This window comes from Narcine bancroftii, chromosome 4, assembly GCF_036971445.1.
Source record: "Narcine bancroftii isolate sNarBan1 chromosome 4, sNarBan1.hap1, whole genome shotgun sequence".
Lineage (NCBI taxonomy): Eukaryota > Metazoa > Chordata > Chondrichthyes > Torpediniformes > Narcinidae > Narcine > Narcine bancroftii.
Window position 1 is genome coordinate 168883477 of NC_091472.1, and position 16988 is coordinate 168900464.

Here is a 16988-nt window from a genome sequence, read left to right on the forward strand (position 1 = left end):
GTGACGGGGCCGCTGATCCGCCGAGATGCCACCCTGCAGCGAGAGCCGATGCCCCCGCACTGTCGTTGTCCAACCCGATTGCCCGCAAACCCCGCCCTCCCGCACACAGGCCTGAGTAAGGATTATGAACTTTAATCTCAGGATAAAACAATCTTCCAATAGTTTCATGTCACAGTGATAAATATATTCCTGGTTAAAAATGGTCCTGCACCTGGATACAAGCTCATTAGGAATAAAATTTGAAAAGTGTGTCAATCAAAGGATATCTGTACCAATGGAAAAAAGGGCATGGCAAATAACCCTGCTAGAGTTCATGCCCGCAATCAGTCACCCATTTGATTGTTTCAGGAATCATGTTATTCTCCCACATTCTCAATAGCCCTCAGATTTTACTATTCGACAGCACACTAGCAACATTTGAAAAATCCTGTATAGAGAAATATTATTTATTGAATATTTTATTTCTCATTTGTTAATGCTTCTGGAAAGAGTTTATCCAAAACTATTATTAAACATTTATTTTAATAAGAAAAAGTTTAAAATTACATATGTTGAAAGAAGAGAAAACATGCAGATGTTGTTGAAAATTTTCAATAAATATTTAGTTTGGCCCTCGACTTAGTCCAAGTTTTTAATTTTGGCCCTCCGTGAATTTGAGTTTGACACCCATGCCCTAAATGAATCCTTTGCTTTAGTATTCACAAGAGCAAAGGATCTTGATCAGGGTGAATTTGGAATAGAACAGGCCTGTGTGCTGGATGATGTTGAGATTAAGGAACAGAAAGTGTTAGATCTTCTTAAAAACATTAAGATTGATAAATCCCGGAGGAGTCACGTGATGGAGTAGTGGCCGGACGGTGAACTCCAGCCCTCTCCAGAAAAGTCGGGAAAAACGAGAGAAAATACAAAGGCACAGAAATACAAGTTAAAGAAAAGTGAATATAAAGGTGGAAAGAAGATGGAGACAAAAGGAGAAAAATCAAAATCAACGGAAAGAAGAGAGGAAGAGAAGACAACGGAGGAAAAAGGTGAAGGCCTTACCTGTCCGAAGAGGCCCGCTGCGGAGAGAAGACCCCATTACCTCAGGTCGGTAGAAAGAGAACTACAACAATGGCTCACAGAGCCGAGTAAAAGTGCGCAACCGCGCATGCGCGGCTCCTCGCGCATGCGCGATGCGCATACAAAAAAACACACCGACGGGAGGGGGGACCAGCTGGGGAGTCGATCTCCACAGCCGGCAACGACAGCTGCAGAACACCTGCAGCAAGAAGACACCACAGAAGACAATGGAAACAAGAAAGAAGAGGAGGAAAGGGCAGCAAAGAAACAACAGATGGTCAACCTAGAGGAAGAAGAAGAGGAAGAGGAAGAGTACAGGGAAATAGAAGAAGAAAAGATAGGCAAGGTAAAGGAGGTACTTGCTCTTGTTAGAGGATACATGGAGTCATTTAAAGAATGGCAAACACAGGAATTCAATGATTTAAGAAGAAGAATAAACAACACAGAAAAGAAAATAAATAAAATGGATATGACCTTAACAGAAATGGGGAAAAAAATGGACAAGATGGAAGAACGGGCAATAGCAGCAGAAATGGAGGTAGAAGACTTAAAAAAGAAATTGGAGGAATCTAATAAAAAAACTAAAGAGACACAAGAATTACTAGCCCAAAAAATAGATATAATGGAAAATTATAACAGAAGAAATAACATAAAGATAGTGGGCCTTAAGGAAGATGTAGAAGGCAAGAATATGAGGGAGTTTATAAAAGAATGGATCCCTAAGGCCCTAGGATGTCCAGAACTACAGCAAGAAATGGAAATAGAAAGGGCACATAGAGCATTGGCCCCTAAACCACAACCACAACAAAAACCAAGATCTATTGTAGTAAAATTCCTAAGATATACTACAAGAGAAAAGGTGCTGGAGAAGACAATGGAAAAAGTAAGAGAGGGCAACAAACCACTGGAGTATAAAGGGCAAAAAATCTTCATTTATCCAGATATAAGCTTTGAACTCCTAAAGAAGAGAAAAGAGTTCAATGCAGCAAAAGCGATTTTATGGAAGAAAGGATATAAATTTACACTGAAGCATCCTGCGGTATTGAAAATATTTATTCCAGGACAACAAAACAGACTATTCTCGGATCCAGAAGAAGCACGAAAATTTGCAGAACAATTACAAAAATAGACTGAGGGATGAAGACGGGTAATGAGAGCAAAAATTATCACGATTGATATGTATGTGGGTAAAGACAAAAATAGACTGAGGGATGAAGACGGGTAAGGAGGGTAAAAATGACCACGATTGATATGTATGCGGGTAAAGAGGTATAAGAGTGAATAGAGACAACGGGCATATGTGAAAGTATCTGTAATTAGAGGAAAACATAGAAAGTATAGACAAGAATTAATAAGGGAAGGTAATGGAATAGAGAGAATAAGGAGGGAACTAAAAGAGTGACCTTTGTGACATATAAAAAACGAAATCTTTTCTGGGGGGGGCTGGGTGGGGGGAAAAGAGCGGTCACTGCAAAATCAGTTGACGCTTGCGAGTGGATTCGCAAATCCAAATGGAGAGGGGAGATGTGGTTGTCCGACAAGGGATAAAGGGCAACTCAGGAGGGGAAGGGGAGATTGGGGATAAAGAAGATAGAAATAGGAGAATAAGGAAAATGTTGGATGTTGTAGGAATGTTGTCTGGTAAAGAGTTGAAAATAAGAAAACAGAAATGGAAAAGGAGGAAAGGTAATGATGGAAAAACGGAAAGAGAAGATAAACAAAATATAAAATGGCTACGCTGAACTATATGACTCTAAATATTAATGGAATACATAACCAAATTAAAAGGAAGAAACTACTAAATTTACTGAAAAAGGAAAAAATAGATATAGCATTTGTCCAAGAAACACATTTAACTGAATTGGAGCACAAGAAATTAAAGAGAGATTGGGTAGGACATGTAACAGCAGCATCGTATAATTCAAAAGCAAGAGGAGTGGCTATATTAATTAGCAAAAATGTGCCATTTAAAATAGAAGAGGAAATAATAGATCCAGCAGGGAGATATGTTATGATAAAATGTCAGATATATTCAGAGCTTTGGAATCTACTTAATATATATTCACCTAACGAAGAAGATCAAAAGTTTATGCAAGATATCTTTTTGAAGGTAGCTAATACGCAAGGGAACATACTAATAGGAGGGGATTTCAATCTGAATTTGGATCCAAATATGGATAAAACGGGGAAAAAAATTAACAGGAAGAACAAAGTAACCAAATTTATAATTAAATCAATGCAAGAAATGAAACTTGTGGACATATGGAGGAAACAAAACCCAAAAGAAAAGGAATACTCATACTACTCGACTAGACATAAAACATACTCAAGGATAGACCTATTCCTGTTATCAGCCCACATACAAGGGAGAGTTAGGAAAACGGAATATAAAGCTAGACTATTATCGGACCACTCACCCCTGTTATTGGCAATAGAGCTAGAAGACATCCCTCCAAGAATGTATAGATGGAGATTAAACCCCATGCTACTTAAAAGACAGGATTTTAGAGAATTTATTGAAAAACAATTAAAAATGTACTTTGAAGTAAATACGGAATCAGTGGAAGATAAGTTTATACTATGGGACGCAATGAAAGCATTCATTAGAGGGCAAATAATAAGTTATGCAACCAAGATGAAGAAGGACTATAATCAGGAAACAGAGCAGTTGGAAAGGGAAATAATAAACATAGAAAAAAAATTAGCAATAAAGGAAGATACAACCAAAAGAAGAGAATTGGCGGATAAAAAAATAAAATATGAAACATTACAAACATATAAGGTGGAGAAGAATATAATGAAGACAAAACAGAAATATTATGAACTAGGGGAAAAAACACACAAAATCCTAGCATGGCAGCTTAAGACAGAGCAAACTAAGAAAACGGTATTGGCAACAAGGAAAAAAGACAAACAAATTACATATAATCCAAAAGAAATTAAGGAAAACTTCAGAGAATTCTATGAACAATTATACCGAACCGAAAACGAAGGGAAAGAAGGGAAAATAGATGAATTTTTGACTAAAATTGAACTACCAAAACTACAAATAGAGGAACAAAATAAATTAACAGAACCATTTGGAACAGTAGAAATACAAGAGATAATAAAAAATTTACCAAATAATAAGACACCAGGAGAGGATGGACTCCCAATAGAATTCTACAAAACATTTAAAGACCTAATAATACCGCCCCTCCTGGATGTAATCAACCAGATTGATGAGACACAAAACTTACCAGATTCATGTAAAACAGCAATAATTACAGTGATACTAAAACAAGGGAAAGATCCACTCTCACCAGCGTCATATAGACCAATATCTTTGCTAAACACAGATTATAAGATAATAGCTAAACTATTAGCGAACAGATTAGCAGAACAGGTACCGAAAATGGTAAATTTAGACCAAACTGGATTTATCAAAAAAAGACGCACAACAGACAATATTTGTAAATTTATTAACTTAATTCATGCAGTAGAAGGAAATAAAGCACCGGCAGTAGCAGTTGCTTTAGACGCAGAGAAGGCCTTCGACAGAGTAGAATGGAATTACTTGTTCAAAGTATTGCAAAAATTCAGTTTACCGGAGAAGTATATTAATTGGATTAAAGCATTATATAAGGGACCGTTAGCGAAAGTGACAGTAAATGGACATGTATCAAAGCAATTTAACTTAAGCAGGTCAACGCGGCAGGGATGCCCACTATCACCATTATTGTTTGCGCTAGCTATAGAACCACTAGCAGAATCGATAAGAAGAGATAATAATATAAAAGGAATAAAAATAAAAGACAGGGAATATAAAATCAGTCTGTTTGCGGATGATGTGATAGTGTACTTAACAGAACCAGAACTATCAATAAAAGAACTATATAAGAAATTGAAGGAATATGGAGAAGTGTCGGGATACAAGATAAACGTAAATAAAAGTGAAGCAATGCCTATGAATAACGCGGATTTCTCAAAATTTAAGGAGGAATCCCCATTCAGATGGCAAACGCAGGCAATAAGATACCTAGGTGTGCAAATAAACAAAAATCTAGGCCAATTATATAAACTCAATTACAATCCACTAATGAAAAAACTACAGGACGATTTAGAGCATTGGAAAGAGCTACCACTAACACTGATAGGAAGGATAAACTGTATTAAAATGAACATTTTTCCAAGGATACTATACTTATTTCAGGCATTGCCAATACAACTGACAGAAAAATTCTTCAAAGAGTTAAAGAAAATAATAAGGAGATTTTTATGGAGAGGGGGGAAACCGAGGATAGCACTAGACAAATTAACAGAATGGTATAAACAAGGAGGCTTACAATTGCCAAACTTCAAAAATTATTATAGAGCCGCACAATTAAGGTACCTATCAGATTTTTATCAAACAAGGGAAAAACCAGACTGGACGAGACTAGAATTAGATAAAATAGGGGAAAAGATACCTGAACACATATTATATAAATGGGACGAAAAATTGGTACAACATAGAACTTCTCCAGTACTACACCATCTCCTCAATATATGGAAGAAGATACATGTAGAAAGAAATAAAATAAATTACCAAATACCAAAACTAATATTGATGCAAAATAAGCTACTCCCTTTTACAATAGACAACCTTGCCTTTAGAAAATGGGAAAAAAAAGGGATTAAAAGAATAGAAAATTGTTTTTCAGGAAGTAGATTCTTATCCTTTGAACAAATGAGAGATAAGTACAATATAACGGGAGATACAGCGCTGGCATATTACCAACTGAGATCCTACTTGAAAGATAAATTAGGAAGCAACTTGAGTTTACCAGAGGGAAGTAACCTTGAATATGTGATTACAGATACAATGTTAATCAAAAGATTTATAAAAAATATGTATATTAAACTGCAAGAAAAGGAAAATGAGGAAACAAATGGTAAAACTAAACAAAAATGGGAACAAGATTTAAATATAAAGATAAAAAAGGAAACATGGGAGAAGTTATGCTCTGGAACGATGAGAAATACAATAAATACGAGGCTGCGTATGATACAATATAATTGGTTACACAGACTATACATTACACCGCAAAAGTTAAATAAATGGGACCCAACAGTATCTGATAGATGTTTTCGATGTAAAAAAGAAAGGGGAACAACAATTCATGCAATCTGGACATGTGAGAGAGTAGAAAAATTTTGGGATGATCTCAATCAGATATTAAATAAAATAACAGAAAACAATATACCAAAGAATCCAGAGATCTTTCTCCTAAGTAACATAAAAAATAAAGAATTTGGAATTGACTTGGAGGATGCACAAAAAAGATTTGTTAAGATAGCCCTAGCTGTAGCAAAAAAATGTATTATGTCAACCTGGAAATTGGAAGATAATTTGAAAATACAACAATGGTATATAGAAATGAATAAATGTATTCCATTAGAAAAAATAACATATAGTTTAAGAAATAATATTGAAATATTCGAACAAGTATGGGAGCCTTACATTAAATACAATAGCGAAAACCTACCGGGAACAAACATTACCTAAGTTGATGGAAGGAGAAGAGAAGAAAAAAATGGACTCAGTAGAATTTCTGGTGTATTTTTGTTGAATGACAACATTGTCTAACTGAATTAATGCAACCTAGATTGTATAACTAAAATGGATGAGAGGGGGGAGGGATGGGGGGGTGGCTTGGGAGGAGGGAAGGGGGAGGGAGAAAAAGTCACTGTAAATGTGTGGAAAAGAAAAAGTGTATATCATGGCTATTGTGATTTATGGTGTGAAAAATAAAAAATTTAAAAAAAAAAAAAAAAAAAAAAAAAAGATTGATAAATCCCTGGGGCCAGATGCGATATGCTACAGAATTCTATGCGAAGGGAGGAAAAAGATAGCTGGGGCTTTGACTATGATCTTTGACGCCACCTTGGCCACAGCAGAGGTGCTGGAGGATTGGAGAATGGGAAATGTGGTCCCCTTGTTTAAAAAAGGTAATAGGGAGAATCTTGGGAATTATAGACTGGTGAGTCTTATGTTAGTGGTGTGCAAACTATTGGAGAGGAATCTTAAGGATGGGATTTATGAGCATTTGCAGAAGTATTGTCCACTCAAGGATAGTTAGAATGACTTTGTGAGGGGAAGATAGTGCCTCATGAGCCTAATTGTGTTTTTGAGGAGGTAACAAAAGAAATTGATGAAAGTAGGGTAGTAGATGCATATATGGAGTTTAGTAAGGCATTTGACAAGGTCCCCCATGAGAGGCTCATTCAGAAAGTCATGAGGCATGGGATCTATGGAATCTTGGCTGTGTGAATTAAAAATTAAAAATTGGCTTGCATGTTGTTTCGGATCTATATTAATAGTAATATTTAGGTAAAGGTTAAATTATATTTCTTATAAAAATATCTTAGTAAAGTAAATTATAGAATTAAAATATTGTATATGTATTCTTAGAAAGTTAGTTTTGGGCTGGTACAGGGTCACACACAGGTCACAGCACATTTACAGAGGACCATTTTACTCAAAGAAGAAAGTTCATTCTCAGAGTCACACCATCTTGGAAAGACAAAGCTAATAGATTTGAAATGGTTCTTAATTATTCAAGAACAATGGAGTGTTTTCTTTATTAAAAACTGAAGTATCTAAGTACTCAATAAGAACTGCTGAGGAATCCACCTATTTTTAAATAAAACCACTTAAGCCTCTTGAACAGAGATGAGGTCTGAAGTTGTTATGAATATGGAGTGGGTTTGAAAAAGGAACAGGATTGGGACTGATTTCGTTGATAATGTAACTGTCATATGAATTGGAGAAATATTATCAAATTCATACAGTTTTGGATCAGTTCAGTTTGGAGAGTACAGAAGTCAAAACCCTGTGACACACAGAGGTTGGAACCTTGCGAAAACCTTGCGAAATATAAGGTTGAATTACAGTAACAAGAATAGGTGTTGTTGTGTGTTACTCCTCGGAAAAGGGAACACAGAAAAAGTGGCTTTCAAAATCAGGAAGACCACTTCTACTGGGTCCATTTTGTATGGCCACTTTGTTTAACCCTTGTCTGAGTTTGTGAATTCATCGTGGAAGAAAATAGCCACATTTGCCGTCTCTTTGAAAAGTGGGCAGATTATTCGTGTGGAAAACAGATTCCAAAATCTTCAGTAAAATGAAGATTTGATCCTGGGAAGACTGGAATTGGGGCTCAAAAGATGGTCAATTCCATTTAAAGAATATCTCAATATCTCTCAAGACATTGCCTTGAATGAATTGTGAATAAAGAGGCCTGAAGATATGATGTTTAAAAGTGCTTTATAATTATTTCTGAACTGAAAATTTAAGACCTTCAAACGATGCTGAAGTTTTAAAAATTGACCACTCAGAGTGGGACTTTAGTTTTTTACACACACACACACACACACACACACACACACACACACACACACACACACACACACACACACACACACACACACACACACACACACGCACTTTATATGTGTGCATAGGATTAAATTTAGAGTTAAGTAAGGAATGTTACATAATTGATAGTTTAATAAAAACTATTATTTTACCATTGTCTGGTGAATTTTCCATTGCAGTTCCTTTGTTAGTGCTTACAAAGTCCTTTAGTCCCAAACAAAAGTTAAAAGGGTTGTTAGTTTGTAACCATGTAGAGAGTAGAGAGTAATGTGGATGAAAGTATTTGCCTGGAGGTCAGTGACTAGTGGAGTTCTGCAGGGATCTGTTCGGTACCCCTGCTGTTTGTGATTTCTATTAATGACTGAGATGAAGAAGCAGAAGGTTGGGTCAGTAAGTTTGCAAATAGTGCAAAGGTTGGAGGAGTTGTGGAAGGTTGTCCTAGGTTACAAAAGTATATAGACAGGATGCAGAGCTGGGCAGAAAAATGGCTCAATTTGGATACGTGTGAAGTGATACATTTTGGAAGGAGAAACCAGAAGGCTGTGTACACGGCTAATGGTTGGATACTTAACAGTGTGGAGGAACAGGGGGACCTTGGGGTCCAAATCCATACATCTTTAGAGGTTGTCGCGCAGGTTGATAGGATAGTTATGAAGGCCCGTAGGATTCTGGGCATCATTAACAGGGGATTGAGTTCAAGAATCGAGCGGTCACATTGCAACTCTAAAAATCTCTGGTGAGACCACACTGAGAGTATTGTGTTCAATTCTGGTTAACTGATAATAGGAAGGATGTGGAAGCTATGGAGAGGATGCATAGGAGGTTTACCAGGATATTGCCTGGACTTTCACACCTCCTGTGGCTTATGCTGACATAATCAAATACCTGTCAATTTCTGTCTTAAATACCCAACAACCTGCTTAACTGCTGCCTGTGGCAACAAGTTCCACAGACTAATGACCCACTGACTAAAGAAATTCCTCTGCATTTCTGTTTTAAATTGATACCCTTTTATCCTTAAATTGAGGCCTCTTGTCCTAGGTTCTCCTACCACGAGAAACGACATTGTCACATCTACTCAGTCCAGCATTTGAAATGTCTCTATGAGGTGTGTCTGTCCCTCCCCCACCATCCTTCTGTACTCCCAATGAGTACAGTCCAAGAGCCGACAAACATTCCTCATATACCTACCCTTTCATTCCTGGTATCATTCTTGTACATCTTCTCCGAATCCTGTCCAAAGCTAGCACATTCTTTCTCAAATCAGGTGCTCAAACTGTACACAGTGCTCCAAGTGAAGTCTCCCAGCCCCCTGTAGAGTCTCATCACTACATCCCTGCTCTTGTATGCTATTCCTTTAGAAGTGGATGCCAACATTCCATTTGCTTTTTTCCCTGCTGACTCAACTTGGAGGTTAATATTTAAGGTATCATGCAAAAGGACTCCCAAATCCCTTGGCACCCCAAAATTTTGAATTTTCTCCCCATCTAATTAACAGTCTTTCTTCTACCAAAATGCATGACTGTACACTTCCCAACACTGTATTTCATCTTCCATCTTTTTGCCCATTCTCTTAATCTATCCAAGTCTTGATGCAGACTGTCAATGTCCTCAGGACAACCAGCTCTACCACCTATTTTGGTGTCATCTGCAAATTTAGCCACATTTATTCCATTAATCAAAATCATTTATATACAATGTAAAAAGAAGCAGCCTCAACACTGACCCCTGCGGAACACCACTAGTAACAGGCAACCAACCCCTATTTCCACTCTCTGTTTCCTGCCTATTAACTAATGCTCTACCCATGCCAATATCCTTCCTGTAATTCCATGAGGTCTCATTTTGTTAAAGAGCCTTATATGTGGCACCTTGTTGAAGGCCTTTTGAAAGTCCAAGTACACAACATCCACTGCTCTTCCCCTGCCTATCCTGTGTGTTATTGCCTCAAAAAATTGTAGTAGGTTTGTCAGGCATGATTTTCCTTTAAGGAAATCATACTGACTTGGACCTATCTTGTGATGCTCCTCCAGGTACTCTGTGACCTCATCTTTGACAATTGATTCCAGATTCTTCCCAACCACTGATGTCTGACTAATAGATCTAACGTTTCCTTTATGCTGCCTCTTTCCCTTATTAAACAGCAGAGTGACATTCGCTATTCTCCAGTCCTCTCGAACCATGCTAGAATCCATTGATTCCTGGAAGATCATTACAAATGCGTTCACAATCTCTGCAGCAATCTCGTTCAGAACTCAAGGCTGCATTCCATCCAGTCCAAGAGACTTACCTACCTTTAGACCATTTAGCTTCTCAAGTACCTTTTCTCTCATGATGTTGACAGCACTCACTTCACTTAGAGAGTGCGATAAGATACTAAAGTCATCTACCATAAAGGCTGATCAAAAATATTAATTTGGTTCCCCTGCCATCTTGTCTCCCACTACAATTGCTCCAGCATCATTTTCTAAATATTTTTATTGCGTTTAACATTGAATTAATCTATAATAATTGTTAAACCCATATTTGTCAAATTAATCCAAATAAAAATTATTAAAAAAAAATGAAAAAACCTAAAAACTAAATCTAATCTACCCCCTCCCTCTAATAAAGGTTATCTTTGTAAAAGAAAAGGGAAATTGTGGATCGGATAGTGACATCCAGACATTGGACAGATAATCTCTAGAAAATCAAAAAATCTTAATTCTTCCAGTCATGATAGGATTCTATGAAGAGGCTCCACATCTTTACAAATTGAAACTTTCTATCTTTAACATTGCATCTAATTTTCTCCAAACTTAAATAGGGCATTATATCATGTAACTACTGTGATGGGTAAGTGAAGAGTCATCTTTCCATTTCAATAAAATTGCTCGTCTGGCTATTGTAAAGGCTAAAACGTTTTCCTGAGTTGCTAACAGAGGGAGATCTGGCTCCCATGAAAAAAAAACAAAAAAATGTACATCGTTCTATTTTGATCTTAAAAATTATTGATAAGGTTTTGAAAATGACTTTCCAAAATCTCTCTAAATTTAGGGACTCCCAAAACGTATGGATCATTGAAGCTTCAAAAATGTGACACTTCTCACGTAGTGGATCAATATCTGCATAAAAACAAGATAATTTAAGTTTGGACATGTATGTACCAGCTAAAATTATAATAAGCAAAGCCTTGCACAAAATGAGGAATCATTAATCAAGATGAGAGTACCGATCTTCATCTTAAAATATTAACTTCAGATCTCATTCCAGCATCATTTCCTAACAGTCCTATTTCTAATCTTGTCTCTCTTTTGTTCTTTATCTACTTAAAGAAAGCTTTTAAAATCCTCTTTGATATTATTCGTTAACCTCATATCATAATTTCTCTTTTCCTTCCTGATCACCTTCTGGGTTGCCTTCTCTAAGTTTTAAAAGTTTTGCAGTCCTTGTATTGTAAGTACCACAAAGTTTGGGATGGTATTGGGCAGAATTCATATTAGCAGATACCTAATATGGTAGGCAGGCCCTGCACATAAAACTATAATGAGCTCAGGTGACTCACTGCTTTCAGGAATTTCTGGTTCTAAGATGTCAATGGATTAAAATTTCCAAAGAATAATAACAGATCAGACTGCAGTTGTTTTATTGCATGTTTAGCTTTCCACAAATGATTGTGTTTTAAGTATAGTATTGAAATGATTTACAGTTTTGTACTCTCAATGTTGTCAGCTTTTATTTTATGAGTACAATTGTCATAATTGAAGCAACTTGTCTTTTAGGTATTGATAACTGGATAAATCTGACTCGAATAAACCCAGATGACGAGATTCAAGGAGAGATACACCTGGGTTTAGAGATTCTACAGGATCGGCAGACTAAAGTCCTTAAGTGCCATCTTATTGAAGCTAGGTGAGAGCAAATTTGATCATTTGCAAAGAAAAAGTTATATTTCACCAAAGTGAAGAGAAAGTCCTCCCACATTGTTGCAGTACATTAAATACAGTATTGAATTATTCAACACCTTTCCAACATTTAACTTTATGCATGTTATTTTGCAGTAAAATATTATACATCTGTCAGATAAGTACAGGTAGTTTGTTATGGAGTAGAGAGTTTATTTCTGCTCCATGTTTTTATGTGTATCATTTCCCTTCTGCCCTTTGTTTCTGGTCATCCTGTGATCCATTTATGGTATGCACTCTGTTCTATCCTCCATAAACATTTTGTCTTTTCCCCCCTCCTTCCCTTGAAACATATCACTTGTTCTCTGATATCTATCTCCAGCTTAATATTTTTGATTGTGTTGAGAAATGTCAAGGATTTAATTTTTCCTTCTCATTGGGGTGGGGAGGGGGGGTAGTGTTCTCCCCGTTTCTGGTGCCCTGCTGTCCCAGGGCCTGCAACCCCTCATGGCCGCTGTTGAGCACTGGTGTCGCCATTTCGGGCGCAGATCTCACGGTTGCAGTATTTTATTGACAAATACCATTGGCTCCCTCAACAGGCCAAAAAAGTCTCTCTAATCTTTAAACTTTTCTCCCTCTCTATCTGCATTTCTTGACCCAAATTTCACTGATCTATCCTTTGACAACATACATTGCTGTCACAACTCCCCCACTTTTCTTATTATCTGAAAATTGCCTCATCAAGCTACTTATATTATCATCCAAATCATTAACATATATTTACAAAACAAAAATGTCCCGGGGATGTGCCACATGATGATGTGGAGTTAGACTGGTAATCCCTGTTCTCCTTGAAAAAGTTGAGAAAAAGTGATAATGAAGACTATAAAAGTTACAGAAACTATAAGGAAGAACTGCTTAGAGACATATGTAGAAGATATTAACAATGCCATTAAAGAAGGATAAAGGCCTTTCTGCAATACATGAAAACGAGCCTATCTTAATAAAGGATCCTGGAGCTGTTCACAAGGTAATATCCAAAGGAGAAGTGGCCAAAAGCCGGGGAGATCTTGGACACTGCTGCACAAGGTCTCTCCTGACAATGGCCGCCGACATTGACTCAAGAAGTGACTGTGCATGGACAAGGAGTCACACAAACGCAGAGGACACAAAAAAAGGAGGAAATTTAAAAAAAAGATACAAGGCACTCACAACTCCAGCGATCAAGAAAAGGACCTGGAAAAGCAAAGGAAAGATCAAGAATGACCTACAATCAAGAAAAAAGTGCAAAAGCTTCTTTAACTTCTGGAGAAATGAAGCAATTTTAAGATTTTTTTCGACAATCTCTGGCAGTATTAACTGATGAAGCAAGGAAGAATGGTGACAAGATGGAACGATTAATACAACAGGTGGACATAAGATTTGAAATAGTGGATGGGAAAATTAAAGGAAATGAATTTGAGATTCAAAATCTTAAGGACCAAATGAAGAAGGTACAAGTTTAAGCTGCTGCGAAGCACGATCAGTTAATGCAAAAAGTAGACATTTTGGAAAATTTTAGTGGACGGAATAATATCAAGATTGTTAGACTTAAAGAACGTAATGAAGGTCAAGATTTGAAAAAGTTTTTGCAACAATGGATACCAGAATCTTTGGTTCAGGCTGAATTTCAAGATTTGGAGATAGAGCAAGCCCAAAGGGCACTGAGACCTAAACCTCAGCCTGACAAAAGGTCCTGTCCAAATCTTGTCAGATTCCTTCGATATGAAGTAAGAGAGAAGATAATGGAGTTGGGAGAAAAACAAGCTAAAGAGAAACCATCACCTTTGATTTATAATGAAAATAAGATTTTCTTTTATCCAGGCATAAGTTTTGATTTGTTAAAAACGAGAAAAAAGTTTAATCCGGTTAAAAATGTGTTATGGAAAAAAGGCTGTGCCTTTGTTTTGAGATATCCAGCTGTACTGAAAGTATTTATCCCGGGAGGGAGAAATAGATTTTTTTACAAAGCCCAATGAGGCAAAGGTATATGCCGATTCATTGCCTGCGAAAGAATAACAGGAGGTTGTTAATACCTGAATTAATTACATCCCTGAAAGCATTTTGCTCTAACTGAAATTATATTGTGTTTTGAGAGAGTTTAAAGAGGGAGGAAGGTTAAACCTATAATGTGTGTAATCTATTATATTTGATAAGATTAATGGATTATTAGATTTATTGGAAAATGTATAGTAAAGGACGGTATGGTATATCAAGTGAGTTAGTGAGGAATATGAAGCTGACCTCTGGAATGATGGGCACTAATGTGACATTTTTGGCATCATGTATAGATCAGGGGATTAGAGATGTTTTACCTCTGGGGTTTTTCTTCACTTACTTCTTTTCATTATCTTTTTTGTTCCGTCTGGATTATTTATGAATGTAGTATGTTGTATAAGGAGTATTGGGGTGAGTGGGAAGTTGGGAGGGGCATGCTGGATGGACATATGGTTTAATATTGGTATTTCATGGCAGGAAAATTGTCTTTTATTAGTATTAATATTAACGGAATTCAGATTCCGATAAAGAGAAAAAGGTTATTAAGTTATAAGAAACTCATTTAATGGAAATGGAAGATGTGAAATTAAAGAGAGATTGGGTAGGAATGATATTCATTTAACTCTCAAGCCAGAGGGGTAGTGATATTAATAAATAAAAATTTACCAATAAAAATATTGGATATATTTATTGATAATGTGTGGAGATGTGTGATGGTAAATTGTAAAATTTATTCAGATTATTGGACATTGAATATATATGCACCAAATATAGATGATGGAAAATTAATACAAGATATTTTTATGCAATTAACCAATGCAAAGGGGAAAATAATTATGGGAGGAGATTTTAATTTGGATAGATCTGGTGAAATTATGCTTAAAAACAAGGTAGTTAAAATTCTGATGAATTTTATGAATGAAATGAAACGTTGACAGTTGGAGGAAAATGCATCCTGGTACTAGAGACTACTCATGTTATTCTTTTAGACACAAGACATATTCACATACATTTTCAGTCTCCTTTCAACTGCAAGCAAGAGTTCAAAACATTGAATATCAAGCAATGTTTAATAATATTGCATTGTTAAAAAGGCAAGATTTTTGTGAATTTATAAGACAGCAGATAATTTTTTTTGACACACTAATGAACACTGTATAACCAATAAATTTGTGGTTTTTGATTCTATGAAGGCTTATTTAAGAGGACAAATAATAAGCTATGCAGCTAAGATTTTAAAAAAAGTATTTGTCTGAAGTTAATCATTTGGAAAATGAAATAACAAAGTTGGAAAAAGAATTACAAAATCAAGTAAATGGTGAGAAGCGAAGAGTATTGGAATTAAAAACATTGAAATTTCATGAAATGCAAACATATGAAGTGGAGAGAGGTATAAGGAAAATTCAACAAAAATATTACGAGTTGGGAGATAGAGATCATAAAGTTTTAGCATAGCAATTGAAGACAAAACAATTATTGAGAACAATTACAGCTATAAAAGAGGAATCGGGTAATCTTACAGGGTATCAATGATGATTTTATGAAATAAGAAGTTATATCAATCAGAATCTTTGAAGGATGGAGATAAAATAGAAGAATATTTATCACAAATTATATTGCCAGAATTAAATACTGAAGAGAAAATTGAATTAACAAATTATTTTATGGTTACAGAATTATATGACATATTGATGTCTTTACCAAATGATAAGGATTCAGGGGAAGATGGTTTCTCTCCAGATTTTTACAAAACATTTAAAGAGTTATTCATTTCTATATTTATGCAATTGCTAGATCAAATTAATGATCTCTGTAATTTACCAGAGTTGTTTAAAACAGCATTAATAACAGTTATTCCAAAAAAAGGAAGGATCCTTTTCTTCCATCTTCATATAGATCAATATCATTATTGAATATAGATTATAACATTTTGTCTAAATTAATAGCTAATAGATTAGCTAAATGTTTACCTAAATTGATTAATATGGACCAAACAGGTTTTTATCAAGAATAAAAGATCACCTGATAATATTGTTACATTTTTAAGTTTGTTAAATCTGGCTCAGAAAAGAAAAATACCTTCAGTAGCTTTGACTTTAGATGCAGAAAATGCATTTGTTAGATTAGAATGGGACTATTTATTTAAAGTATTGAAGATTTTTGGAATTTCAATAACTGTTATAAATTGGATAAGGGCATTATATAATTGCCCAAAGGCTAAAATAATCATAAATAGACAAATATCAAAACCATTTTTATTGGAAAGATCATCTCTACAAGGTTTTCCATTATCACTGTTTTTATTTGTATTGACTATAGAACCTTTAGCAGTGGTGATAAGAAGAAATAATGAGATTAAGGGCTTTAAGATAAATGATAAAGAACTTAAAATTAGTCTTTTTGTAAATGATTTAATATATCTTACAAACTATGAAATTTCATTAAAAAAGTAAATGTTCGATTGGCAGAGTATGGGTTAATGTCAGGTTATAAAGTAAATATTGATAAAAGTGAAGTGATGACAATGATTGAGACAGATTATACTCAAGCTAAGAAAATGACAAAATTTAAATGGTAGAAGGAGGTGGTTAAATATTTAGGAATTAATA

At 35.5% G+C, this 16988-nt stretch overlaps 1 protein-coding gene across 1 annotated transcript in view; it reads left to right on the top strand.

Annotated features, from left to right (window-relative positions):
* LOC138761191 (rasGAP-activating-like protein 1) overlaps positions 1–16988 on the top strand; it is a 325463-nt gene that overhangs the window by 62374 nt on the left and 246101 nt on the right. The window contains exon 5 of the mRNA XM_069932922.1: positions 12220–12349. Within this exon, the coding sequence (XP_069789023.1) occupies positions 12220–12349 (130 nt within the window). The remainder of the gene's footprint in view (positions 1–12219; positions 12350–16988) is intronic.